This window comes from Pelecanus crispus, chromosome Z, assembly GCF_030463565.1.
Source record: "Pelecanus crispus isolate bPelCri1 chromosome Z, bPelCri1.pri, whole genome shotgun sequence".
NCBI lineage: Eukaryota > Metazoa > Chordata > Aves > Pelecaniformes > Pelecanidae > Pelecanus > Pelecanus crispus.
In genome coordinates, this window is record NC_134676.1 from 787,592 (window position 1) to 814,587 (window position 26,996).

At 41.1% G+C, this 26,996-nt stretch overlaps 1 protein-coding gene across 1 annotated transcript; it reads left to right on the forward strand.

Moving 5' to 3' along the window:
- Positions 1–12: 12 nt before the first annotated feature.
- ATP8B1 (ATPase phospholipid transporting 8B1) lies at positions 13–26,996 on the forward strand. Its single transcript, XM_075726319.1, has 27 exons — positions 13–193; positions 3,820–3,917; positions 5,256–5,369; positions 5,906–6,004; positions 6,113–6,174; positions 6,623–6,695; positions 6,791–6,861; positions 8,022–8,104; positions 9,847–10,005; positions 10,181–10,269; positions 11,021–11,211; positions 12,131–12,339; positions 13,482–13,525; positions 13,671–13,830; positions 15,015–15,203; positions 15,960–16,072; positions 16,534–16,698; positions 17,051–17,162; positions 18,292–18,367; positions 19,167–19,299; positions 20,478–20,763; positions 21,517–21,740; positions 22,736–22,819; positions 23,763–24,008; positions 24,256–24,394; positions 25,494–25,624; positions 26,766–26,996. Exons 1-27 carry the CDS (start codon positions 13–15, stop codon positions 26,994–26,996), a joined length of 3,762 nt encoding a protein of 1,253 aa, XP_075582434.1.

Here is a 26,996-nt window from a genome sequence, read left to right on the forward strand (position 1 = left end):
GGCACCAGCAGCATGATCTCGGAGAGGGATTCGGAGACCACCTTCGATGAGGATTCCCAGCCTAATGATGAGGTGATGCCATACAGCGACGATGAAACGGAGGATGAGCTGGACAGTCAGCAGCCTGTGGTCGGAACAGGACAAAACCAAATCAACAGAGATGTCGAGGAGAGCCGAGAGCCGTTGAAAAAAGGTAACATTATGACAGAAACTTGATTTGGGTAGCAAATGATCCTGAATATGGAGGCTGAGCCACGCATGGACTAATTTGATTTTTGTGCTTATTCGTTAGGTAGGATTTCGAATGGGTTATGTGAATCTGTGGAGGAGTAACTGATGGCAATTCAGTTTAACAAATGTCAGGACGAAAATCAGCTTCATTCCAATCTGCAGCCAGAGCTCTGTGCCACTCCTTGTTGCGTAAAGCTAATGATCTGCGTGGTGACCTCGTCTTAATTAAGGCAGGCCCTAGATGTACATAGCCTGTGGTCTGAGAACTGCTCAGGCAGAACTTCAGATACTTGTCTTCCCCATCATCTGGGAACTTGAACCAGCATAAACCAATTTGCTGTGTTAAGTCAGTTGCTTTGCATGTATTTCTGCTTTCCAAGACTTGTGCAGTTGAAATTTTAGCTTCAATGCTAATTTTGTAGCCTCATGATTTTCTTTAGTTGCAGTAGTTTCAGAATCACAGAAAGGTAAGGAGAGTAGGAGTTCAAAGAAACCCCTCAAGTGCAGTCTGTGTGCTGCTGCCAGCATAGGAACAGAACCTCTGGCATGTTTTAGACATACCTGTTCTTAACCTCTGTCCAAGGAAAGTCTGTAACTCCCCTAAACACCTTTTTTTTTTTCGGTGTTGCAATGTGAGTACTTTTTATTTAACCACAACCTGTTTAATATATATAGATTTCTTCCTGTTTGGCAATAGGGAACAGTTGGTCACCTCTCATTTTACAATCACCTATTACATATTTTCATTTTATAACCACCTATTACATGTTTAGTTTTTTTTACAATGACTGAGGTAACATAGTCTACCGAATAAACACAGTTTTCTTAGCCTCTCATCAACTGTCGTATTTTCTTGAATTCTCATCATGACTGTTGCTCTCTCCCCCCTCTCCTCCCTCTTATTTTACCCAGATTATTTTATTCTGTAGACACAGTACACCAGCAACCACAGGTTTGCTTTGTTGCCTAGTATAAGCACAAGAAAAAGAAAAAAGAGAGAAACAAAAGTAAACCAGGACCTCTTACACCTTCAGTTTGTTAACTGTACTGTGGCTTTTCCTTTGTCCTGGTGAATTGGAGAGAATCTGAAAGCAGGGAGATGAGTTTTGATTCTGCTGTCCAAAGGGCTCGTAGCTGGCACTAGTTCAGTGTAACCACAAGTCTCTGCTGTCTGTACAGTTAATGTTACCCAAATTGTTATCCAAAATATGAACCAGAGCTATGGATATGGCAGAATTCCTTTGAACTCTGGGCTAGGGCAAAAGCTTTACAGAGGTAAAAAATGTTACCGTGCCGGCTTGGTAGCCCAGTACTCTAATCATAGAGCTTGTAAGCAGTTGACAAACTTTGTCAGATTTCTTTTTTTTTCCCTCTTTAGACCCTTTGGGGGTTTTGTTTGTTTGTTTAAATACTCTTTGCCTGCTTTTTCTGGTTAATAGATAGTTTTCTGGCATAAGTTGCAGAATTTGTAGAATCTGCTGACTGGTTCAGTAGCTAATTATATGCAGGTAGTGCTACAAAAACGTCATCCTTTTTGCTTCTTATTTTTTCCCCTCAACAAAGACGGTTTTCCCTTTATATTCCTTTAAAGGTGATGAATTACTGATGCAGCTTCCCAAATATTAGGTATTAATATCACTTTCAAGCAGTTTAAAGTAATTTCGGGGAGTTTCCTTCCTGCAGGTTTTATTTAAGACCTAATTTGCCAGTTTTCCATCTGGGGTGGTAAGGTTTTATCAACACTGCAATGTTTTTGTGAATGTGGTGAAGAAATGTTCTTGTAGACATGCTTACAATTTTCTTCAGTCCTGTCACTAGTAACTTCCTCAATTCATGCATTTCAGTAACGCTTATCTTCTTTTAAACCAAAACCTGTTCCTCCAGTAGTTTTTTTGTAAATTTTATGCAAGGCAGCTAAACCCCTGTGACTCGCAGCACTTGTATGTAAGCCCTGACCAGGACGCACAATGTATATTCACCATCTGCTGTGTGTTTTCATTTATGCAATCTTAAATACAAGTGCTACAGCAAGATAAATATTTCTCTACTATCTTCTCAGCTTGCAACCAATATGCTAGAAATGAAAGCTGTATAGCCATAGTAAAGATCCTGGATACACCAAATGAGAACTCCCTCTATGTGTTGGATGGAAGAAAAAAAAAAAGGCTTTGTGTCTGGATTTGAGTTTTTAAGTCTGAGTCAGCCTTGTCAGACACGACTGCCTTACAGTGGCCCTTACAGCAGCCAGGAGCGCCTGCACACGTGCGTCCTGCGGTCCCTGCCAGCATGGGCCGGTCCCCACCCACGCCTCTGCCTCCGGGAGTTTCACTCCATCCATGCTCCGCAGCGCTGGATGCACTTAGGTCACGAGAATCGCATGAAACCAAAAAGAGCACCCATTAAGGACAATTACTGTGGGCTGGAGAAAAGGGGGAGATGCTTGGCTGATGAGTCAGGAAAGCTGGATTTCGGAATGCTGTCTGCCTCATCCTTCCCAGGCAGGCAACGCGCTCCTCTGAGTCGGTTTAACAACTCGCCGAATGAGTTCGGCGGGGAGTTTCTTTGATGTGGACAGGGCCTGAGCTTGTGGGTGTGGGTCGCAGGATGAAAAGGGCCATGGGTGATGCAGGCTTGAGGGCAGGAAAGGGATCTGAAGGATCTCGGAGGGAAAGAGGTAGCATGTGAAAGAGGGGGCATGGAAAATAACCTGACAGCAGGAGGCGTGCTGGCAGTAAACAGCGGTCAGCCAAAAGCTATGTACGTCCCAGAGGAGCCCCATTTAAAGATGGACTTTGCAGGACTTAAATTAACGATAGGGATCTTAAGGTGGAGATGGCTGGTTTGTTAGCAGGTCCTCTAGAAACCTTGTCCTTAGGGAGGCTGTATGTCAAGTCAGGTTTTAGATGCTAAGTACTGCAGGTGACAGAAGGAGGCAAGATTGCTCAGCTGCTTTGTAAGCAATTTTATCAGCTTATGGTCCAGCACTTCAGAAGGCTGTTGCAGACATTGCTTGTTTAGTTTTGTTAAATTTTACCGCAAAATGCAATTCATATTCCTGAGTTTTCAAGCAATCAAACAAAATTGATGGCTAAAGAAATAAAATGAGCACTTCAGATTTTTACTTTTTTTATGGTTGTAAATGAAAACCGTTGCACAGTATGGTCATGTGAAATAATTGTTTTAGAAGTTGAGTGGACATTTTCATTTCTAGAAAGGCTGAGAAACCCTGTTGTGGGTGCTTAGTCCTTCACAGGTGTAATAAAAGCAAACCAAAAGAGGGGAAAGTAGTGAATTTAGCATGAATAAATGTTACTCTGATAGGTTTTCCATTTCTAACAGAACTTCCAAATTGTTAATCACCATTTCTTCCCACCTCAGATTATGTTTTAATTGTTAAGACAGACAAATAGCCTGGAAACTTCTTGAAAAACTTTTTTTAGACTATGTGCTAAAAAGCAAGTACCCATCTTGTTTCAATTGAAAGTACCTTTAAAAGACGGCATTTGAGAGAAAACCTGGAACTGGCAGATTTGTTCCCTCATGTTTGTAACAACCAGGTGTTGACCCATTTTGCCTCGTCTCTTGCAGACTGCAGCTGGCAAGTTAAAGCAAATGATGAACGCTTCTACAAGCAGCCCCAGTTTAAGAGAACAGTATTTCTGTGCTTCAAAAAAAGCAAATATGCAGTAAGTTTTCTTCATCTCAATTATGTAGTAATAATACTTGTCAGGGTGAATACTTTCTTAATCTCAGTAAGATCTTTCCAACCACTGCTGATTAGTGTAAAAGCCACAATTAACATTTCCTTAGGATTTCCATCAAAGGTGGGGAAGTATAACTGGTCGTGGGTTTGTGAATGAATGGAATACCAAGGTATCAAGAGACTTGTTTAAGATGAAATAGAGAATTAGAAGCAGGGTGTCCTCCGACCAAATTCCGAGTTTTGTCTGCTCAACTACAGCTGTTGCAAACGTCCGCATAGGTGTCACCTTTCGTATAAGAAGACTCAGTGTAGTATTAAGCCATATCCTCATTAAGCTAGACTGGGAGAGTCTTAAAAATAGACATTTGGGAATGTCTAGTCATTTAAACAGTGTAATTCTAAATCCACCTAATTATGATAAAGGAGACATTTTAATCTCATTTATCAAGACAAAAGGTTGATTTTTTTTTTTTTCCCCTGTTTCTAATACTTTAACTTTTCGAAGTAGTAAAGCTATGGTGGTTGTATGTGGTGCTGGTTGCGCGTGACGGAGGCTTGGACTGCAGGGTCACGTGTGGTCTGTCTGGCTTTATCTGTGACGCATGGGCTCATGCGGCTCCCGCGTACCTGCCGAGGTACCTGCCTTGCAGGCTTGAGGCAGTTCAGATTATCTCATCCAGGAGTATGAACATTTAATAGTAAAACTGCTACAACTGAAGCTATTCAAATGGAAATTCTTCATGCTTGGACTAGGTAGGGACTGCCACTCTTGGTAGTTAACCGTTGCTGGATCTGGCAGTGTCCCTCCTGAATAAGTCTAATTAATAGTCGTTTGTATCTGGATTCATTATTGGCAGTTTGATGCCCGAGTCCAACTGTATCCCTAATAGTGATATCGTGTGTTTAGCAAATAACGTTGAAAGGCATTACAGAGAAGATGGCCTCGGAGGAGGAGAGCGCTGACGTTTCCTCCCCTCCTCTGTGCTCATCTGGCAGTGCCACGTGCACTGTGGCGTTTACCGGGGGAGAGGCTGTAACCTCGCCACACTGTGACTGTGCAATGCCCTGTACTCCTCGGTGTAGCTAAAGCTTCAGTCTGAGATGCTTTTTGGGGTATGCTAATGTCAGTGAAACAGACCTTTTTTTGCCTTATTTCATTGAGATGGTGACCCATGTTAAACTGTTGAGGAAAGGTACAACTCTTAACAAAGTTTGTAGGAAAGATTTCACTAGTAAAATACTTTACTTAAAAATACGCATTGTACATTTGTAACGTAAGAAGAATCTGCTGTTGTGAGTGACATTTGGTTTTCTTCAACAGGGAAATGCAATTAAGACATACAAATACAACCCTATCACTTTTTTACCACTGAATCTGTTTGAACAGTTTAAAAGAGCAGCCAACTTCTATTTCCTCGTTCTTCTCATTTTGCAGGTAAGAAAGACAGAGAGAATACTAACAGTGAAGTGAATTTGAGGTGCTCATCTACTGAGCTGAATAATACTTATGACACAATTCAGTGCTATCCTGTCAGGAAATTGCAGGGTACTTCATAAGGGACTGTATAGGAACTACTACTGAAACTAAGCCCGTCTTAACAGAAACCTGGACAAACCTACAGTAGCTTTGTATTAGCTAGGATGAGCTAGTTGCAGAGTTCATGAATTTAATAGGGAAAAGATGTTTCTTGACTCTGTAAAATGTGATGGCCTTACATTCCTCTCATGAATCAGAAGCTCCAACAGAAAATCTGAGTAACTACCACTGCTGCAGGGAAGCCGATGCTGAGGTAGGGCAGCACGGTCAAACTCTCCCACGAGAGTTTTGTTCATCTTCACAACCTGACTTAAGATTCTCTCTCTGATGTGTTGATTTTCTTTCTTATGTTATAGACAGATCACTATTAAATGTCTCTGAATTGAGCTTGATTGATAATCCTGTATTGAACTGATTTTATTTGTCTTTTGTAGTCGATTCCCCAAATAACTACCCTGTCATGGTATACAACACTGGTGCCCTTACTCTTGGTGCTGGGAATAACTGCAGTCAAAGACCTAGTGGATGACATTGTAAGAAACATGTTTTGTTAATATTAAAAGCAAAAAAAAACCCAGTGTTGTTCATTTCTTTAATTGTGATGTGCAGTAGGGAGTACGTTCTCTACTCCTGTTTTTCAGGCTCGTCACAGGATGGACAACGAGGTTAATAATAGGACATGTGAAGTCATCAGGGATGGAAGGTTTGTACTGTTTCCTTCTTAACTTTGTAAGTCATGTTTGTTGCCTTGTTACTAAGTTTCATCACAGATCTTAAACCATAGATGATAGGGAAAGTTCAGCTTTTTGTTCTCTACTGTTCCACGTCTGTGTGAAAACCTAATTGAAAATGGAAGAGAATTGCCCAAAGGAGTAATTTAAACTTAATCCTGTGGCACTAAATCTGTGCTAAGAGCAACTTCTTTAGAGAGAAGGGCAGAAATTCATATATAGGTAAGAGGGAAGAGAAGAGGTAGGTTGACTTCCGAGTTATAGACCCCCAACCGACTTGCAGTTTCCAAAAAGAAAAAACACACCTTACCAAGATGTAATGTTTTTGTACTAAGGAAAGTTCAAGATTTCAAGATTATTTATAGAGTGCATAGTGTTCTAGATTAAATAGTAATAATTATTAAACTATCTTGATACTAGGTTCAAAAACACAAAATGGAAAGATATTAAAGTTGGTGATATCATTCGTCTGAAGAAAAATACTTTCGTTCCTGTAAGTGCTTTAGATATATTTGTTTTATGTTTCTACAGAGTTCTGTATGAATCTTGACTTGGATTTATTTGACGCTTATTTATTTGTTTTTCTAGGCTGATATTTTGCTGCTATCCAGCTCAGAACCAAACAGTCTCTGCTATGTAGAGACAGCTGAACTAGATGGGTAAGGCTCTATTTAAGGATTTCTTGGATTTAATTTTGGCTTACTGGTAAAAGAGCAAGAAGTCTGTGTTTCAGACTCTACTTGTCACTTGTTAGGCCACACCTGGAAAACTGTGTCCAGTTTTTGATTCCCACAATTCAAGGATCATTAAAAATTGGTGAGGGTCCACTGGAGTGCCACAAAGATGTCTGAAGTGTTGGAGAACATGACACATGAAGAAAGGGTGAAGGACTTGGATTTATTCAGCCTGGAGAAGAGAAGGGTGATTTACTCAGTCTTCCAGTATCTCAAAGATAGTTACAGAGAAGCTACTCTCTTCACAAGGATACACATTGACAAGACAAGAAGCAATGGATATAAGGAGCTCCAGAAGAAATTCTGCCTGCATTTCAAGGGCCCTGGATAACCTCATCTAACATCCTGCTTCCAGCAGGAGGCTGGACTATTGATTACCAGAGCTCTCTTCCAACCTGGACTTTTCTATGATTTTAAACTTTTCTTATTCCCTGTCAGTGGGAAAACAAAAATACATATTTTTCTGTGGAAGTTTTTCATAGAAACTGCTTAGATAGCATAAATCTTACTGTCTCTGTCACGTTGCTTTGTAAATGTTGTTTTACTTCATGTCAGAAAAGCTAGTGCTGAATTTTTTTAGAGAAGTCTGTAATGATACGGACTTCACCTAATGAGGTGAGACGTTAGTTTTTCTGAATGAGCAGTGCATTCCTCACTCAACCTTTAGCAATCTTAAACACAATGACTTATAACATCATGCAAAACAAGGATCTGTTTGTGTTGCAAAATGTTTGTTCTCTGTTGGAGCTTTTAATGGTATCAGTTATTAAGTATTGCTTTCAAATAACCATTACTTCAAACTTAATTATTGCATTAGTAAAACAGTGATTCTGAGAAGCTTCACCTACCTACAGTGAGCAGAGGTAAAGGGGTAAGATTTCACTTGTGAAGAAAAGCAGCCAGTGTAAGAACTGGTGACGTGGTTCATGAATGCTTCATATCCATGCAAATGCCAGGCTTTGCCGTTGCTTCAAAGTAGGAGCTTGGTACCTATGGCATATTGATTTGCTTCATTTAATTCTGTTCAAACTTCTTTCCTGTATCCATGCTTTTAATAAAATGACCTTTTTATCCTTTCTTCTTAGTGAGACTAACCTAAAATTCAAAATGGCACTCGAGGTAACACACAGATATCTTCAAGAAGAAAGTGCGATGGCAGACTTTAATGGTTTGTACAGTTATATTCTTACAACTATTTCAAATGTTGCTCAAGCAGTTTACAGTACAAGTAAATAAAACATGGGTGGGGATGGAAGCGTTACTGGTGGTGCTTGTGATTCTGGAGTTAGTGGCTTCCTGGCTTTTGTCACGAGGCAGCGTAAGCACGTTGCACAAAGGAAGCTGTGCTGCTGAGCAAAATAAGGTCTGTCTGAAGAGGAGACCTTTGCCATGACTGAGCTATGGCACGCTAAGTAGAGATGATGGAGCCCTTTATTAGTATTTGTCTGCCTGTTTTCTTTGGAAGAAAGTATGGTTGCTGTTGGGATTGGATCTGCAAAATATCTTCTATTGCCCTTGTCATATTTATCGTTATGATCTAGCTGCTTTCTGTGCACGTTGTGGAAACTTGAAGGGCAGGAATCCCATCTCTTACGGAGATCTGACAACAGGGTTTTATCTCAAGCTGAATTTTTTAGCAATCCTAAAATTGCAAATGCTTAAAACAAAAAGGAGAAAAAAAAACAAAAAGGAAAAAAAAAAAAGGAAAAAAACCCCAAACCAAAAAGAAAAAAACCAAAACCACTTGCAACAGAGTGACACGGAGAAGTAAGCAAGTAGGGACTGTTCCTGGTTTCCTCCAGTATGAGAACTGAGGAACACAAAGTGAAATGAGCAACTGACAAAATCAAAACAAACAGAAGGGAGACGCTTTTTCACACAATACATAGTTGAGCTAAAATTCACAGTTTGCCAAAGGATGTTGTGGATGGCAAAAGTTTGTGCTTTCAAAGAACATCTCTTGAGCAAATTTCCGTGGAAGGAGAGCCTGCCCACAAAGACATCGGCTCTGGTTCGGGAGATCTGCTGGCTGCAGCTTGCTGTGAGACTGTGAAAGCGTTTCGGTGGCCTGCCCCTGTAATTTTACTCTTCCTTGCACACCCACCAGCCTTGATGAGAGACAGGGTTCAGGGCTGGTGACAGCAGTGTTTTGGCCTGAAGCTGCCATTCCGTGCTCCTCTGTAGCAATCGGCAGTTGTGCTGACGTTTGCATTTACTTATTTATTTCTGAAACACAGTTTTGATAATGGTAACTGCAGCACGAACCAAAATTTTAGGATGAACTCAGTTTTGGGGATGGAAATGCAAATACATAGTGTCAGTGCCAGTCATAAAGTAGGCAGTGGGAATAGGGCAAGTCCTAAGAGTCAAAGTAAAATGTCGCTTTTTCAGCTGCAGTATTTGGGTTTCTGCGCAGTGTGGCAATGCGCAGTGGCAATGTGTATCTGCAGCAACGTATTGCATGAAGGTCGTGTTCCTCTCGTGCGATCGTTGCTAGTAAGTCTTCAGCGGCAAAATGAACTGAATGCGACGTTCATGCTAGAGTGTCAGATCCAGAGAGACATACACTCTTGTAGGCTGGCATTTGTTCAAACTTGAAAAATATTAAAAGAAAAAAGTGCCCTATTTGGCAGTAAATGCTCTGTGTACTGGTCTTGGTGCAGAAATGAATTCGTTCTGCTATTTCGATCTGGAAAGCAAAATACCACCCAAAGATACCATACTTAAAATATCAGCAATACAGCACTGAATATTTGTACACCCTAAATTTCAAAGAAATTGTTTATTCAGAACACTTGTTTTCTCAAAAAAACAACCTCATGAAGTAAAATTACTTCTATGGTGGGTACAAATCAATGCATTTTTATTTAACTGTTGTGTATTAAACATATTCTCCTCCAAATTTTTTAGGTCTAATTGAATGTGAAGAACCTAATAACCGGCTGGATAAGTTTGCAGGAACATTATTCTGGAGAGGCATGAGTTATTCACTCGATGCTGATAAGATTTTATTACGTGGATGTAAAATCAGGAATACAGACTTCTGCCATGGAGTGGTCATATTTGCAGGTATTTATGAATTGAACATGTGTGACATTTACCGACTAAAAGCATGCCCTGTAGAGTGAAGTGACATCTTTATCTTATAAACATTGACTGTGCTTTATGTCCCAGTTTTGTAAAATAGTAACACTAGCACTTGTTTGCGTATTGCATCTTTCCTTTTTTTTTTCTTTATTTTTAGGTGCAGATACAAAAATAATGAAAAATAGTGGAAAGACAAGATTTAAAAGGACAAAAATTGACTCCCTTATGAATTACATGGTTTATACTGTAAGACTTTTTGTTTTAAATTCAGACGTTTGAGTTCATTTTAAAGTGAATAGAGTGACTGCAAATTTAAGAAACTTGTTGTTGTTGTTTTGGTGTAATAAGTATGTTTCCACCTTGTTTTGAGCTGATGATTGGGATGAAGTAGGAGGGAATCTAAAAAGGTGCCTCGCTGTTGGCGGGATCTGCGACCCTAAGCTGCAGGTGTAGGGCAGCCTACGTGGTGCAGAGAAATGCTTCAGTCCCAGCGTTGCAGGTGGTTCTGTTTGCGCTGAACGGTTGGACAGAGGCCCGAGGACCCTGGTCCAGAGGTCCGCTCAGCCTGCAGCGTTCAGCACCCGTGGGTTTGTCCTCGGTCAGCACCCGCGGGGTGTGTGTGGGGGACACCCGCTGCCCTACAGCCGCGCTCTGCCGAGCGTGGCTCCCCGGGATGCGGACAGAGGAGAGAGGAGCTGCCTCTTGGCCGGCGCAGGCACCTCACTCGGCGCAGCTGCGGTTCTGCCCCTGCTCCGAGCACGCTCACGTACCCTGTCCTCTGCCTGCTTGCTTAGACGGAAAAACACGAAAATGGTACTTGGGGAATAGACTAAAATTACAGCCCAGATTATGTGAAGAGACCACTTTGTGGGAAAGGTTTGCTCCCCTTCTCCTTGCTTACAAATACATGCAATACTCGATTTTGAACATGGAGATTTGGGATTTCAGTCGAGGAAATGTTTCTGAAGTGTCACAGGCCTCTCTGTGTACGCAATAGATCTTCGTCGTCCTCATCCTGCTGTCGGCTGGCCTTGCCATTGGACACACTTACTGGGAGCAGCAGGTTGGCAACTCGTCTTGGTACCTCTACGATGCACAAGACTTCAGTCCTTCGTATCGTGGCTTTCTTAACTTTTGGGGATATATCATTGTTCTGAACACCATGGTTCCCATTTCCCTCTATGTGAGGTAGGTAAATACCTTGGCCTTTAATACCTGAACTGGTGATAGGGTTGAATTGCTTAACTTATGGATTAATGGTGAATGGACTTAATTTCCCATTGGTGGTAACAAATGCAGCTTCATGTTGGACAGGAAAGTGTATTAATCCTCTGTCTTACTGAAAATACATTGGATACACTCACCCTCCACTGAGATTTTCCAAGGAAGTGACCTGTATTGCTTTCACATAAAATCCTCACTTAAGGGTCTTTGACTCAGAATTTAAAGATATGCTTAATACTGTAAGAAAAGCTTGCTATCTGCTCTATACTTTGACTAAGGAAAAAATTCTCCCAAGCACTGATCTCTGACAAAATTGGAGACTTGATCCTGCTAGTATTTAACTCCTCAGTCTAATTCTGCAGTCACAGTGCATGAAGGTAACTACTTGGAAAAAAAAAATTAAAATGGAAAAATCATATTTTCCAAATTTATTCTCAAAACAGAGGCCTTACTGCTCCATGAAGTAGGAATAATTTCGCCTTTGACAAACCTGTTTGTCAAACATATTTGAAGTCATCCAGCCTCCTACGTGCTCTTCTCCAAATTGTACTTAAAATGCTATTCCCAAGTGGGATTTCTATTTGTTATGGGAGCAGCACCATCGATATTTTTGGCTTGATAAGGCCATAGAGGCTTTTCCCCAACTACTGCGGTGTTGTCGAAGCTGAGCTGTGTGGTCCGACAGGAGTTTGAGTGGCCTGTGTAGAGGTGATGGTGCTCTGTAACGTGCTGGTAAATGCGATTGTTTTGTCTTAAGCTCCTGGGCTATATAAGCAATTTGAGTCCTGGAAAATAGTCAGAGTCCCCTGGATCTGATAATATGTCATTATTTTGAAATATGAGATGCAGCTGGGAGTGAGAAAATCAATTTTATTTCATTTAGCGTCGAAGTGATTCGTTTGGGCCAAAGCTATTTTATAAACTGGGACTTGCAAATGTATTACCCTGAGAAGGACACGGCCGCGAAGGCCAGAACCACCACGCTGAATGAGCAGCTGGGGCAGATCCACTACATCTTCTCTGATAAGACAGGAACGCTTACGCAGAACATCATGACGTTTAAAAAATGCTGCATAAACGGCCAGAGATACGGTAAGTATTTAGGACGAGAGGAAATGGGCTCAAGCTGCGCCAGGGGAGGTTTAGGTTGGAAATTAGGAAAAATTTCTTTACGGAAAGGGTGGTCAAGCATTGGACCAGGCTGCCCAGAGAGGTGGGGGAGTCCCCATCCCTGGAAGCGTTCAAAAAACGGGCAGAGGTGGCACTTGGGGCCATGGTTCAGTCTGGTCTACCCTTGATTGGTTTAGTGTGGACTGGGTAGTGTAGGTTAATGGTTGGAATGGATGATCTTAAAGGGCTTTTCCAACCTAAACGATTCTAGGATTCTATGATTCTAAGTCTGTGCCACGCTGCTGTGCCCTGTAGTGAAAGCCACGGCCAGCGCAGGAGCTCTGATCTGCGACCGGAGCGCGGGTCCCTGGGTGGCACAGCGGGCAGCCTCTGAGCAGTGCGTACAAACGAGCAGGAATGCGGCTGCTCCTTGGAAATCCGGTGCATGCGCATCCTTTTAGTTTCAACCGTACTTCCACGATTTAGCCCTGGCACTGAGTAAAGCTCCAGTAAAAGTGAATTGTTGGGGTTTTCCCACTGTTTTTCCCGTTAAAAAGGAGAAACTGATGGGCCTGAGTGGAAACTTCCCAGTAGAAAAGTCAGAAATGACTAATTTACAGAATGCTTTACTTTTGGTAGAAACACTTCAGGGACAAAATTAATCTAGAAACAAATAAGAAAATTTAATAAGAACAGCAGGTTTTAATTTCAGTGTAGTTACTTCCATTTCCGATCTTGTCTGGATTTCAGTATTTAGAATACGCAGCGTATGTGCTCCAAAACTATTGTTTGGTTGGTTCAGATAACAAAGAATGCAGTGTGCTAACGCCATTTGCTTTTTAAACAACCTGCCTCTGAAGAGAAATTAGGAATTTCTGACAGTGAAAGCCTTGTTAAGCCAACATGGATGTTTTATGACCATTCCACCACGTGCTTTTTTCTTACATTTGCTTTGGTGGCACTAGTATACAAAGGTACTGTGGCTGTGAAAGAACTTGCCTTTTTTTAAAATCTAAGCTATTCTAGTGCAGTAGGTATCCTATATAATTTTTACTTTGTGAATGAGTTGTGAAAACTTTGTTATTCTGTCCTGTGCCTTCTAACTGACGGTGCTTGCATTGCAGGAGACTGCCGGGATGGAGCAGGGCAGCTTCAGAGCCACCCGGAGGTAGGTCGGTCTGATCTGGCGCTGAAGTCCCTACGATCTGTAGAACAAGGAACGTTCCCTTGCAAAAGTATGAAGAGATTCAGGTAGGTGCAAAGCAATTGCACATGAGATAACACACTCTTTCTCTTTTTCTGTGTTTTTTAAGCAGCAGGTGGATTTCAGCTGGAACATGTACGCAGATGGAAAGTTCTCATTCTATGATCACTATCTGATAGAGCAAATAAAATCTGGAAAGGACCCAGAAATTCAAAAGTTCTTTTCTCTGCTTGCTATTTGTCACACAGTCATGGTTGACACTTCTGATGGTGAGTATGTTTGTTTGGTTGGTTGGGGTTTTTTCTTGTGTAAGGGGAAACAATAATTCAAATCCAGTTGCACAAGGGAGAGGTCCAAACCTAATGTTGATCCCATGAGTCAGAAGGAGTGCTAGGCTGCTCTTTTAAATTCAACAAAAGCAAGAGCCGGTGCTATTCCCTGTGCTGAACTTATCTGACCCTTTACGGAAGGAGGATCGTCTTTATGACAGTTATGGTTGTGGCAAAAGCGCATCTTAAATAACAGCAGATTTAGAAAGGTAGGGGAACCGTTCATACAGAGGTCTTGTGTTTCCACGTTACGGGTCTTCTCTCTGTTCAAATACATCTTTAAAATCTCACAAGCATAAACCTCAAATAAAATGATAATGACACCAGCATAATCTCTGCTTCCACATACATATGTGAAAGTACAAAGACATGTGGACGCTTGTTTTCAGTGTGGAAAAACGAGTGTTTTCAGCGTGAGGTTTCATGCTCTTACTCCTTGAAGCACAGCCCCATAGACACATACAAATGTATGTCTGTCCTAAGAGTATCGGCAGCAAATAACCAAAATGAATAACAAAAATGTGGCAGAAACTAAATTCAGAGGTGAATGGCTCTTGAAGAATTCATGAATGTGAAAAATAAGGTCGAAGATTCAGTTAAAACATCGAAGAGTAATATTACTTTTCTCGTATCTTTGTGAGATTTTTGTGAAATTGGCAGTCTCCTCTCCTTTCTTGCTCTTCCTACTAATGTTTTTGGGGTTGTTTCCACTACATTATATTGGTGTCTGTGGCCAAGGATTTGTCTTTTGGAACTCCCTTTGGAAATACTTAAATGAATGTATTGAGAAATTAAAATATTTAAGTTATATTTGTTTTGAGCCAGAGAAGTTACAGTTTTTGCTTTTATACCTGGGGGGAAGAGGGTTCAGTGATTTACCGCATTTGGAAAGTACACATAATAAAAAGGAGGGGGTCCCCAGTCCCTCTCCTCTGTGCGCTGCTGTCGGGTGCTGCAGCAGTGTGTTAGACCTCACTTCAGAAGAGGAAAGGATGTGGCACTGCATGTCCAGCTCTCAAGTACGCTAAGGAATAGGGGTGAATTTTTTAGCTGTGGTGTCCGAGTGCCCCTGTAATGCTCAGGTACATCCTGTTTCTCTTCTTTCCACTATTTCAATGATACAGGTCAGCTCAATTACCAAGCAGCTTCCCCAGATGAAGGGGCCCTGGTTGTGGCAGCCAGAAACTTTGGCTATGTTTTTCTTTCACGAACACAGAATACCATCACTGTAAGTGAAATGGGGATTGAAAGAACTTACGATGTCCTTGCTATCTTGGATTTCAACAGTGATAGAAAACGGATGTCTGTCATCGGTAAGCTGATTACAACCAAACATTATAGAAAAGGTCACTTATATTTCATAGATGAAGAAGTATGTGCAAGGGAAGTTGAAGTCAAGAATTATGGCTGTGTAACACACGGTCCCGTGATAGATTTTAATCCACACAGCTCTGTATAGCAAAAGAGAGGCTTCGTAATTAGGTGCAAATGTGTCCACTAGACAGTCCTGGTGTTCAGCTGTGGCCTCTGCTGAAGACAATCTTAGGTCCCTTCAGTAGAAGCTTGAAGAAGTGCTGCGAAGATGAATTATTCCCCTTTTTCCCCAGAGAACAAACAAGTTGTATTTTCCTCTAGCTATTGGAACACTAGGTATGCAGGTTGAGGTATTTATATAGCTGTTTAGTTTTAATTTCAACTATCTTTAAAGAAGTCAGTCTTGAATCAGTTAGAGACCTGTTGTTTTTAAGGCTATACTTACGGTGCATCATATCTCTACTATATGTCTCTGCCCAGCTCCTGTGGGCAAGTGAGATGGTAATGCTATATGAACCATTATCAAAAATGTAATCCCTGGAAGTTTAAGTATCCTCTCCTGTCATGAAAGAGAAAAGGAAATGCACTTGTCAACCAAGTTACTTAGTTGAACAACATTAGAGGTGGTGAAGAAGAAATACGATCTCGCAGTTTTGGTCCTTAACAGCAGTAGACTGAAAAATCTAATCTGAAACTATTCCTTTATTTAAATGTACTCTAACATTTTGTCCAACCTCTCATATTTTACTCCACAGTAAGAGAATCAGGTGGAAATATCAGGCTATATTGTAAAGGGGCTGATACAGTAATTTATGAACGGTTGCATCCAAGGAATCTAAAGAGAGACGCTACAGGAGAAGCACTAGATGTACGTTTGTATTTTTATATGCTTTTTTTAAAAATAAAAAATATTTATTTATGACTATAATTTTATTAATTTCCTTTTCCTAAGCTATTAAAACAAATGCAGACCTATAATTGGTTCTACGAGTCATCCCAAACCTGAGAAATATTCAAAGCAATATAAGTTTTCATGCATGTTTTTAAAAATGCATTCATTGCCTTTTCATGAGAAGAGAACTTAAATTTTGTCTACATGCTTTCTTTTCATAGTTAGCAGTATTCCAGATCACTACACTCTGTTCTATTTGTCACCTCGTCAGTCTTTCAGTTCAGACTGCCTTGGCATTTCCGAAATGCCCAGGACTAATTACGCAGTCAGATTTGTTTTATCAGACTTAGCAAATGCTTATGACCTTAACTCTTATGTTCGGATTGCAAATGAAGAGTTTTGTTTTGTGGATATGGGGTTTTTTAACTATTTTTCAGATTTTTGCAAATGAAACTCTCAGGACACTCTGCCTGTGCTACAGAGACATTAGTCATGATGAATTTGAAGCATGGAATAAAAAGTTTGTGGAGGCCAGTGTAGCTACAACTAATCGTGATGAAGCTCTGGACAAAGTATATGAGGAAATAGAAAAAAACTTGATTGTAAGTCAAGCTTTAAATTTTTAGTGTACTTTTATTCTTATATAAGAAGAAACAAATATTTTTGAAAATAAATTATCCTTGTTTATTAGGCTATTTTGATTTAGATCTTTTCAGTATTTTATTGGCTTTAGAGCCACGCCAAATTTTAGAGTTTAGTAGAACGAAGGGAAATGCATTTTAGTACATGTATGTCAGTGTGGTCTGTTCTGTATGCAAGAGTTTGTCTTTACTGAATTCTTAGCTTGTACCTTGGCTTGAATACATATCCAGAATAGTTTCATTCTCTACTGAAAACAAATCTGTTTTCTACACGTTTATCCTACTAAATACCTGTATTTCAAATATCTTCCAGCTGCTTGGTGCGACAGCTATTGAAGACAAACTACAGGATGGAGTTCCAGAAACAATTTCCAGACTTTCAAAAGCAGACATTAAAATCTGGGTGCTTACTGGTGACAAAAAAGGTGGGTTTGCTTACAGCCAAAGAGCTAGTAAAAACAGGATAAGGGCTAGAAGATAAACTGGGACAAATGCAGACTAGAAATAAAGCATATGTTTCTAGAAAAGCTTAGTATGAAAGTCCATTTAAATCAAAACTGGAGGAATTTCTACAATGTGCGGAATTTCATCCCAGCTGTTGCCAGTCCAGAGTTACTGGATGGGCTTCTGTGTAACTTCTGTTCCTCCAACAGCTTAGCCCAGATGACTGATTTTGTGACTGTCTTCTATAGGGAAATATCCACCTACTGCTTTTCCCAATGCAAAGCAAAGGCAGGACATCTTGCTTTTAACATCAGGCTTGCTTGGCTCTGAGGGCAGGTACCAAAACTTGTCTTTTTTACCCGGAAAAATTGCTTTTCGAAGAATCGCAAGTGCTGCTGACGGAGACTGATTTGCTTTTCTTTTGGTAGTTGCTAGTCTGCAGTCCAGCAACGTTTTGTTAAGTCGTGTAAAAAAATGGCATTAAATTTGTAAGTAAGAATGGCTGTACTACAGCCTGGATGGAGGTGCACCCACACAGCATCTCCCTGATGCTGGCAGCGGCCTTGGTTCAAGGAATCCAGAGTAAGGACAGGGCAAGATAGTGTGGCATGCCCTGTGGTTGATTCTTGCAATGCCTTTGGTGTAATGGCGCACGGACATGGAGACAGCGTCTCCACCATCAAGTTAAATAGGCCCTGGTAGATCTTTCTTCCATGAATTGTCTGACAGACTTTTCAGGTCGCTAACAGTTTTTGCATTCAAAACATTTGTGACAATGCATTCCACCACAGTAATGTACATTTCATAGGAAATGTTGCATAGGAAATACAATTCCATGTTGTTGACTTTAAATCTGTCGCCCACTGCACCTTCATTGCCACACAGTTGTTGTATGACAAATAATTAACAAGCATTCCCGCAGCTTCTCTGTGCTATGTATGATTTCCCCCCTCCCACCTCCTTGTTCAATCACACTGTGGTAATGAAAGGGAACTTCTCATACAGAAACATAACTTCAAAAATTACTTAAAAGGACTTCAGGTACTTCTGGCTGCTCCAAACTCATGACAGAACATTAAGTAAATACTTTCCTCTCATTTTTTATTGTAGAAACTGCTGAAAATATTGGATATTCTTGTGAACTCTTAACAGAGGAAACAACAATCTGCTATGGAGAAGACATCAGGCAAGTGAAAAGCACAAAGGATTTCTTTTGTGGGAATTAAAAATGTTCCATTTTTAAAATTAACCCAACAGTAACATTGGTTTGTCCCACAGTGACTCTTCAATGACTGAACAGTATTTCTTGGCAGTTGTTCAGCTGTACATTGTTTCTTTTGCTTTTTATGGAATTGTAATTTTTCAAGGCAATGTCTTAAATGTGGGTAGAGGTGGTGATACCCTATTTGCAGGAGGTTATATGTTCTAGGTCAACAACCGTTGACATTAAATTTGTCCTGTAGTTCAGACAAGTCTGGAGCCCGCCTGGAGTGGGCTAAGCAGGTCTCTCCCTGGTGAAAGTCTTGAGTAGTTGCCAGGTTTTGCTTTTGCTCCCTGTTCCTGAACTCCAGCATTACCCCAGCTGGACTTTGACCCTATCCTGTGCTCCTGTATGCAGTACAGACCTATGCTATAAAACCATGATGGATCACAAGGTATTCAGCACTTAGTCATAACGAATTTGTCAAAATGGTTCGACCCAAGGGAAAACAACATGGGGCTGGGAGAAACTAGGGCCTTGTAACAGTGTCACAACTATTCCTGACTGACTTTTCCGAATTTTCCCTTATTTGCAAAACAGTAAAGATATGAAACCAGTGTGATCCTCTTTTCACTGTTGCTCTAGCACGACATCACCTAAAATATGGCAAAAAAGTCCTTGTAGCATGCATTGCATTTCTTTCTTGCAGATTTTCAGTTTGGGACTGACATAGCGTAACATTTATCCTTGATTTTTCTGTAATAGTATCCACCTCTCTTCCCAGTGCTGCTCTTCAAACTAGGTTGGAAAACCAGAGGAACAGAGCTGGGTCAGCTACACATTCCTCTCTAAGAATGAACGAGCCCTTCTTCCAGGGTAGTAGAGATCGTGCTTTAATTATCACTGGCTCCTGGTTGGTATGTTCAAAGATATTCTCCTGTGTATTTTAGATTTTGGGGGTACCACCAAGTCACAGTGCCCTTCACTGAGGACTCTGTTCATTTGTCTGCTCTGCTAAACCAATCAATGAAAATTCTTCGGCCATTGTGCCGCCAGTTGAACACATCTGTTTGATATTTATATTCAGAAATATTTTTTGTTTTGAAAGTTGAAAATAGTGCCCAATAAAATAGGGAATGTCTCGGGCCTTTCAAATCACCCTGGTAGCTGCCATCGAAGTAAATCCAAGCCCCTGCAAAAGCACAGTCTAATTTTCAGCGTGTTTCTTCTTCATGGGGATCCTGGTCTAATGGAAAAAAAAAAAAAGAGAAAGAGATATTGCCAACGCTAGAGGATGCATGGCTTCAGTATAGGCACAGAAATCGTGCTGGAAATGAGAGATGGGAGTGAAAGGGTAGAAACACAAGACAAGTTCCCTGCTCAGTCCTGCAATATAGTGCTCTCACAGGAGCTTAGAAAGCAGAAAAGAGCTTTTAGCAGGGAGGTGACTAGCAGTAATTCAGTGGCTGTTACCCACCCTGTTGGCAGACTGCTCGTACGGACACCTGTAAAGGACAAAGTCCAGCGAACACCTACGGACTGTCTGCCATGTTTCAGCGTTACAGACTTAAACCTTTATTTTGTATAAAGAAATGTACATCTGGGTATAAGGCATAGGAAGCAGGCTGGGGATGCCTACAGGTAATCTAGCAGGAGCATCAGGTAAAATTGCAGGTCTCTTGCCCCCTACTCCAGCTGAACTGCCCCAGAGCTAACCCAGGTATTTATAGGACACTTCCACAGGTGCTGGGCATGGTTGTGCTTCTTCTAGGAGATGGGGAAACAGGAGAGAGGGAAGTTTAAATACCAGAATGTTTTCAAAAGTGAATTAGTTCCCATCAGAAGAAATATTCCTTTGAACTCTGCAAGAAGTGCTGTGACACTAAATACAAGCATTTTGCTTTTGTTAATCCTACCAAGTACATTCTTTTCATTGTTTCCATAGCTCTTTGTTCACTCCTCTGCACGAGCATTTTATTAAAATGCTATAAATGGGTGATGGGAGCATAATGAAGTTAAGTATGTTGTATAGGCGGTACTTGGAGTGCGATTTGAAATAGTGTAGAAGGAAACATAAAATACCTTTGTTACACAGAATGAAATCCTGCTAGAGAAGAAAAAGAAGAAAAAGAAACTTAAACTGAAATTCCCCAGAACGGCAGAAGAGGAAAAAAAGCAAAGCGAGAAGAGAAGAAGGGCTGAAGCTTACAAAGAACAGCAGCAGAAGAACTTTGTTGATTTGGCCTGTGAATGCAGGGCTGTGATCTGCTGTCGAGTGACTCCAAAGCAGAAAGCCATGGTGGTCGAGCTTGTGAAGAAATACAAGAAAGCTATTACTCTGGCTATTGGGGATGGTGCCAATGATGTAAACATGATTAAAAGTAAGGCAGCTGTCAAACTTCTCTCGGTAGGAAAGATCTCTTCGGGGCGTTCTTCTGCAGTCTCTTCACTATTACTCTTTGTTCAGAAGACTCTACCATCTATTTCGTTACCCATGTTAACATCACTTGGGTTTTGTTAGCTTTCCCTTTTTGAGAAAGCCCTTTACGAAATGGTTAGTGGGTTTTGCTGAGGTATTTTAGCTTTTCCTGTAGACATTACCTGAGAAAGGACTTGAATTACATCTGTTATCATCGTTGTGGGTTACAAAAGTGTAATATAAAGAACAAAGCAATAGCTTAGCTGGCCCTTGCTTGGAGGCATTAGCCGTGCTGTGTTGCAGCTGGCGCTCTTTGAAATGTTTCCTGAGAAATCGCACTGAGAAAGAAACTTCTGGGATATGGTTTATGTTAGGAGTGTATTTGTAAACTGCCTGGCCAGTTCGTTCAGGGGTTTGCTTGCTCTGTCTCATCGCTTAGTTCTCCCTTGGTCAAATTTCCCAAGGTCCATTTTGACAGAAGGAGCACTGAGAGAGAATCCAAGCGATGGTGGAGACATGAGCAGGAAATAGCAGGGCAAGGAAGGGCTTATGCACTGTTGTGTAAGTCTTTAATGCAGCCCTTGTGCTGTATACAGAAATAAAATGAGGCAGGAGAAGAAGCAGAGAATAGGAACTGGTAGAAGATTTGCCCCCTGTCATGTTGTTCCTCTCCCTTTGTTCAACCTAGTGCGTACTGTTTGTTTCATTAACTTAGCTGCCCACATTGGAGTTGGAATCAGTGGCCAAGAAGGGATGCAAGCCGTCATGTCAAGTGACTACTCTTTTGGGCAATTCCGCTACCTCCAAAGACTGCTGCTGGTCCACGGGCGATGGTCTTACATTAGGATGTGCAAGTTTCTAAGATACTTTTTCTACAAAAACTTTGCTTTTACACTAGTCCACATCTGGTACTCATTCTTCAATGGTTTTTCTGCCCAGGTAAGGCGGCATACTCGTGTAATATTAACAAGCAGAACTTCCTTTTTGCCAGTGCAGAATAGCAAAGGCTTAACCTGGGAAGTGATGGGAACCTGAAGTTATCATCAATAATTTCTGCAGGAGAATAGGTGGTAACTGCTAAGCTAGTTAGTTGCAAGCTAAGCAGTTGGTTATGATTTCAGAACACTGAAGTCAGTATCATGATGATGATCTTAAAGGTCTTTTCCAACTTAAACGATTCTATGATTCTATGATTGTACAGGGAGGAAGGGAGGAAAAGATTGTTATGTAGTGGTTTGGGACACCTTTCCCAACCCTGCTACTTAGGATAGTCCTAGGTGAAGTGAGATGGTGCATGTGTTATATCAGTAGGAAACCAAACTCGGAATTTTTTTTATCTTGCACTGCTGGCTAGAATGGCTTGAAATGTGCTTGTTGTAACTGGCAGTGTTTGAAGTTCACATAGTGTTGAAAGGACTTTAAGAATTGAGATGCATCTCCATGGGCATAAGCAAAAGACAGGCAGATGTCATCGCATGGACCAGCACGAAGGGCCAGAGCCATAGTCACAGACAAGCAGCCCTGCCTGAGGTTAATGCTGTTTGCCGTGCTAGAAAGTGTGGGTGCCTAGGACAGAGCAGAAAAAGAACATAAAAAGAAACCAGGGTTCCCAAACTTGTATGTGAGATGCCAAGTGCTCATTGCAGTCACAAGTGCAGCTGTAAACCAGACTGACGCTTAGCGTGAGGTGTTCAGCTCTGACAGCGTTCCAGGTCAGGGAGCACTGGTGGTCTGTAAGGAGTCGGGCAGCTTCATACAGGCTACAGCAGTTTCAGCAGAGCTTTGAGCTAGGGTGCTGCTTGCCTTTTGGGGAAACGCTGAGACAGGTAATTTAATGCTATAGTAGAGCACGTGTGAATTTTCTCAGGAATTGGAAAGAAAAGGTGTAATCAAAAATAAATCATTAACTACAGAAATTCCTCCTCTTGTTGCAGGCAGTATATGAAGACTGGTTCATCACGCTGTACAATGTCTTGTATTCTAGTCTCCCGGTTCTGCTAGTTGGCTTGCTTGACCAGGTATTCTCCATGTTGTTAACAACAGATTAATCCAAAGGCGTCTAACATCATCTTTAATTACACTGAAACTGGTTGCTTTGTTTTACATACAAGGCATTTTTGGGGTTTTGTTTGGTCTTTTGGTTTTAAAAAATGTATTCCTCTTCCCAGTGTGTGAGGTAATGAGACAGTAAGCAGAGGGTTACTGAAATAGCCAAAGTTAATCAGGTCTGAGGTCTTCAGTGCTAACAGTGTTTGTTAAAAATCTTTCGAAGTGCCTGCTATTCCATGACATTATTCACACAGCATGGCAATGGGCGGCTTTGTTAATGGAAAAGGTATTCCTTGCTTGCCCTTCTGAGCTGCAGATGTAGGGACTGCACAATTTTAAACGACTGTCTTGGTGTGCAGCATTTGTTTTAATTCAGTGGGACAAGTGCTTTTGGCCTTCTCCACTTGTTTTTCCATAGAAGGCTTACCTGCTGATCAGGCAAATCAATGTTTCTGCTTTCTTTTGTGATAAAAGCTAAGAAATAAATTCAGTACCAAATTAAGCTCCCATTTGAGTATTTGTTAGAGGCTTAAAGTCAGGACATGTAATGATAGCCCCCATCTTCTGCTTATCCACCATGTAGGGAAAGGCCTCCAACACAATACACAGCTGTAAAGAGCTGTGCAACTGTGGACGTTCTTGTCTTTGCAAATAATGGGCTAAAAACTTAGAAGCCTGGAAAAGGGGTATGTGATAGCTTTGTGAGAGACGTCCTCCAGACTTGGTTCTTCCTAGTTGCATGCGTTACTCTGTTCAAAGTCCTGCTGCCCACACTGCTATTTGAAAAGGAAAAGAAATCTGCCATTTCCTTTGGGACACTGTGTAGTTGAGCTTCTTACTCTTCAATGCTCACACTGAGAACAAGAAATTGCAGCAACTTTTTTTTTTTTTTTTTTCCCCTCCTTTATCAAGGATGTGAGTGACAAATTGAGTCTTCGGTTCCCTAATCTGTATGTTTTGGGACAGAAAGATTTACTTTTTAACTACAAGAAATTCTTTTTAAGTTTGCTTCACGGAGCTATAACTTCATTGATAATTTTCTTCATACCATATGGAGCTTACCTTAAAACTGTGGGACAAGATGGAGAAGCACCTTCAGATTATCAGTCATTTGCCGTCACAGCAGCATCTTCTCTTATATTTGTCGTCAATTTTCAGGCAAGTAAGCTTAGCTTCCTGATCTCTGTTGCTCTGAAAACACTTTCTGGTCATGTTTCTAAACTGGTCTACTAAAATGGTAACAATATGCAAAAAGCTCCTCCTTGCCTTCTCTCTTCTCTGTTGATGCTTGCTCTCTCACGTGTAACTGGATGAGAGATGACTTGATGAAAATGCTGTCATTTTTCAGAGTAGTTGACATTATTTTGAGGTAATGAACTCATTTGGAGCTTTTGTTTGCTTTCAGATTGGCTTGGATACGTCTTACTGGACTTTTGTTAATGCTTTTTCAGTATTCGGCAGTATTGCACTTTACTTTGGTATCACATTTGACTTCCACAGTGCCGGAATCCATGTTCTCTTTCCTTCTGGCTTTCAGTTCACAGGTCAGTCCTTCTGTTTTGTATTTCTTGTTCCTGTCTCACACAGCTTTGTAACTTGAGCAGAACTATGGCCAAAATGTCATGGCATGAACCTGGTGCCTGTGAAAGGAAATGATGTTAAATACTAACTCGCTTCCAAGGAAGGATTTTGTTTATGTTTGGGGCCAGGTTGCTTTATTGGAATATTTCTTTTCTTTCAATGAAAATGAGCTGGAACTTGATGTTGCCCAGCAGTAGGAGTCTGCAAACGAAAACTAAGTTAAAATTGGTGGGGCAGCTTCAAGTAAAGGGAACGCAATGATCTGGCAGGGTATGCGTTTGCCAAGTTGCTCTGACTGATCAGTGGAAGGTAATAGCCCGAAGTAAGACAGAGCCAAATGCTCTTAGAGCAGCTCCTTGGGTTTTTGCTGGAAGTCCAGGGAGGTGTGTAGCAGCCATTAGCGCATTTTTTTTTCTGAGGAAAACTGTGCTTCCTAATTTTCCTAGTGACAAATCTTTCTTACGTTGCCTTGGATCTAAATATCCCCCCCAAAATAACAAACCCCCTCAATTTTATGCTCTTATTGTTAAGTTGAAACCAACTGAAAAAAGGTAGTTGCCTCTAATATAAGGGGTTTTTTTGACCTTTAGTAATATTTTACACTTCTATAACTTCCTTCTACCTGAATATGCATTTCAGAAGTTTATAAAGATGTGACTGCTACTTAGTTTGACAGGAAGTTCCATGAGATTGGGTGTTTGGCTACTAAATACCACTTGCTTTCTAGACCACATACATACCAATGATACTGGGAGGAGTTTTTTTTGCATTGCATGTTTTAATGCAGGACAGAAGCCATGCATCTCAGCCAAGTGTTTGTCTTGCAGCCTTCCATAACTCTTAAAAGGGCTTTGACATTAATATGGATACGTTGCAATAGAAGTGCTTTATAAAATTCTTTCCTGTTATGCTCTCTTCATAGCTCGATGTTGTGATATGCAACAGAATACCTGAATGTGAGGTCCTCGGGAAAGAAGCTGTGGCTTTTAGTATCTTATTTGTGTTTTATAACTAGTTTACTTGGTCATGTCATAAACTAATTTTTGCTCTTTTTATTCCTAGGAACTGCTCCAAATGCTCTGAGGCAACTGTACCTCTGGCTGACCATGATTTTATCAATTGCTATTTGCTTACTTCCTGTAGTGGCACAGCGTTTCTTCTCAATGACAATTTGGCCTTCAGAAAGTGATAAAGTGAGTAAAGTCTTAATGTTATTTCAGCTAATTTGGCAAGTATTTACTTACAGGAGTCAGTATTGGTGCTATTTGGTGCTAAAAACGTGTAGACGTGGCACTTTGGGACACGGTTTAGTAGGCATGGGGGTGCTGGCTTGACGGACTGATGATCTTAGAGGTCCTTTCCAGCCTTAATGATTCCTAGTTTTACTTTCATTAAAAAATAATGCAGCCACCAAGCCAGGAAGCATGAAATTAATTATTACTCTGCCCTTAACTGGTTTAGTGGTGGACTTGGCAATGTTAGGTTAATGGTTGGACTTGGTGATCTTAAAGGTCTTTTCCAATCTAAATGGTTTTATGATTCTATGATTCTAACATTAGAGATAAATCAGTGAGTGTGCCCCAGGGAGAACTACACGAGACTGGGCCTCAGGTCCCGTGGCCAGGGAGGGTGGCAGCTGGGGCTTTCCGAAGGCCAGACCGAGCCTGCCTGCTAGCTGGGTGACGAGTGGTGCCGTGGCGTTTTGCCATCTAAAGCAGAGTGTCACTTCGATGTGTTCTTATTTCCCAGTATCTTCCTTGTGGGCTTCTGTGGGATGCAGAGGTACGTGTACAAGCTCAGCACACAGTTCACCATGGGCTAATTCGTTGTGTGTCGTGGCTGAGCACTTGACTTTGTAAAACCACAGGAACCTACTTTGAAGCTACTGATGGCCTGACTTTCGTTTTTATTTGGGCTGTGTTGGAGTTCCGCTATCTGTCAGAATACAGTGGACAGTTTTTGTTTGCTTCTGTTCTGCCTTGAGCTGGCACATAGCATATGGGTATGCAAATAGTCTTGTTTAAAAAGATACTAAAGAAGTGTCAGCATGAGAATACAGGAACAGTTTTCGATTACATATCTTCAATCCACTTCAATTAAAGACACTTAAATGAAAATAATGAAGTTCAAAATAATACAGTAAGTCTTCCTGAAACGGTGATGTGTTACTGCATGTATTCTTGTTTCTAACAAAATCAAATTGAAACACGAGAACCCTCCTTTTAAGCAATTTAAGAATGTAAAAAAGTATCGGGTTATTTCCCCAGACAGTAAATGCAAACAAGCTGTTTTCCCTTGTAATCCATAAACTAATCTGTCTTTGCATGCATGAAGATTCAAAAGAACCGTAAGAAATACATGGCAGAAGAACAACAGTGGAAGCGAAGGCAGAGTGCTTTTCGCCGAGGGATATCTGGCCGTCGTTCTGCTTACGCTTTCTCCCATCAGCGGGGATATGCTGATCTTATTGCTTCCGGACGCAGCATACGGAAAAAACGGGCTCCTTTAGATGCAGTCCTAGGCAACAGTGTGACAGAAGTCAGAGATGCTCGTGAAACAAGCTGA

What these genes read in the sequence shown, in the direction of transcription:
- ATP8B1 (XM_075726319.1), top strand. Translation starts at nt 13, where the DNA reads ATGATCTCGGAGAGGGATTCGGAGACCACCTTCGATGAGGATTCCCAG. An exon ending in TGGAGTGGTCATATTTGCAG is followed by an intron (nt 10,006 to 10,180) that starts GTATTTATGAAT and finishes CTTTATTTTTAG; the next exon opens with GTGCAGATACAAAAATAATG. An exon ending in TGCTATGGAGAAGACATCAG is followed by an intron (nt 18,368 to 19,166) that starts GCAAGTGAAAAG and finishes CTCTCTTCCCAG; the next exon opens with TGCTGCTCTTCAAACTAGGT.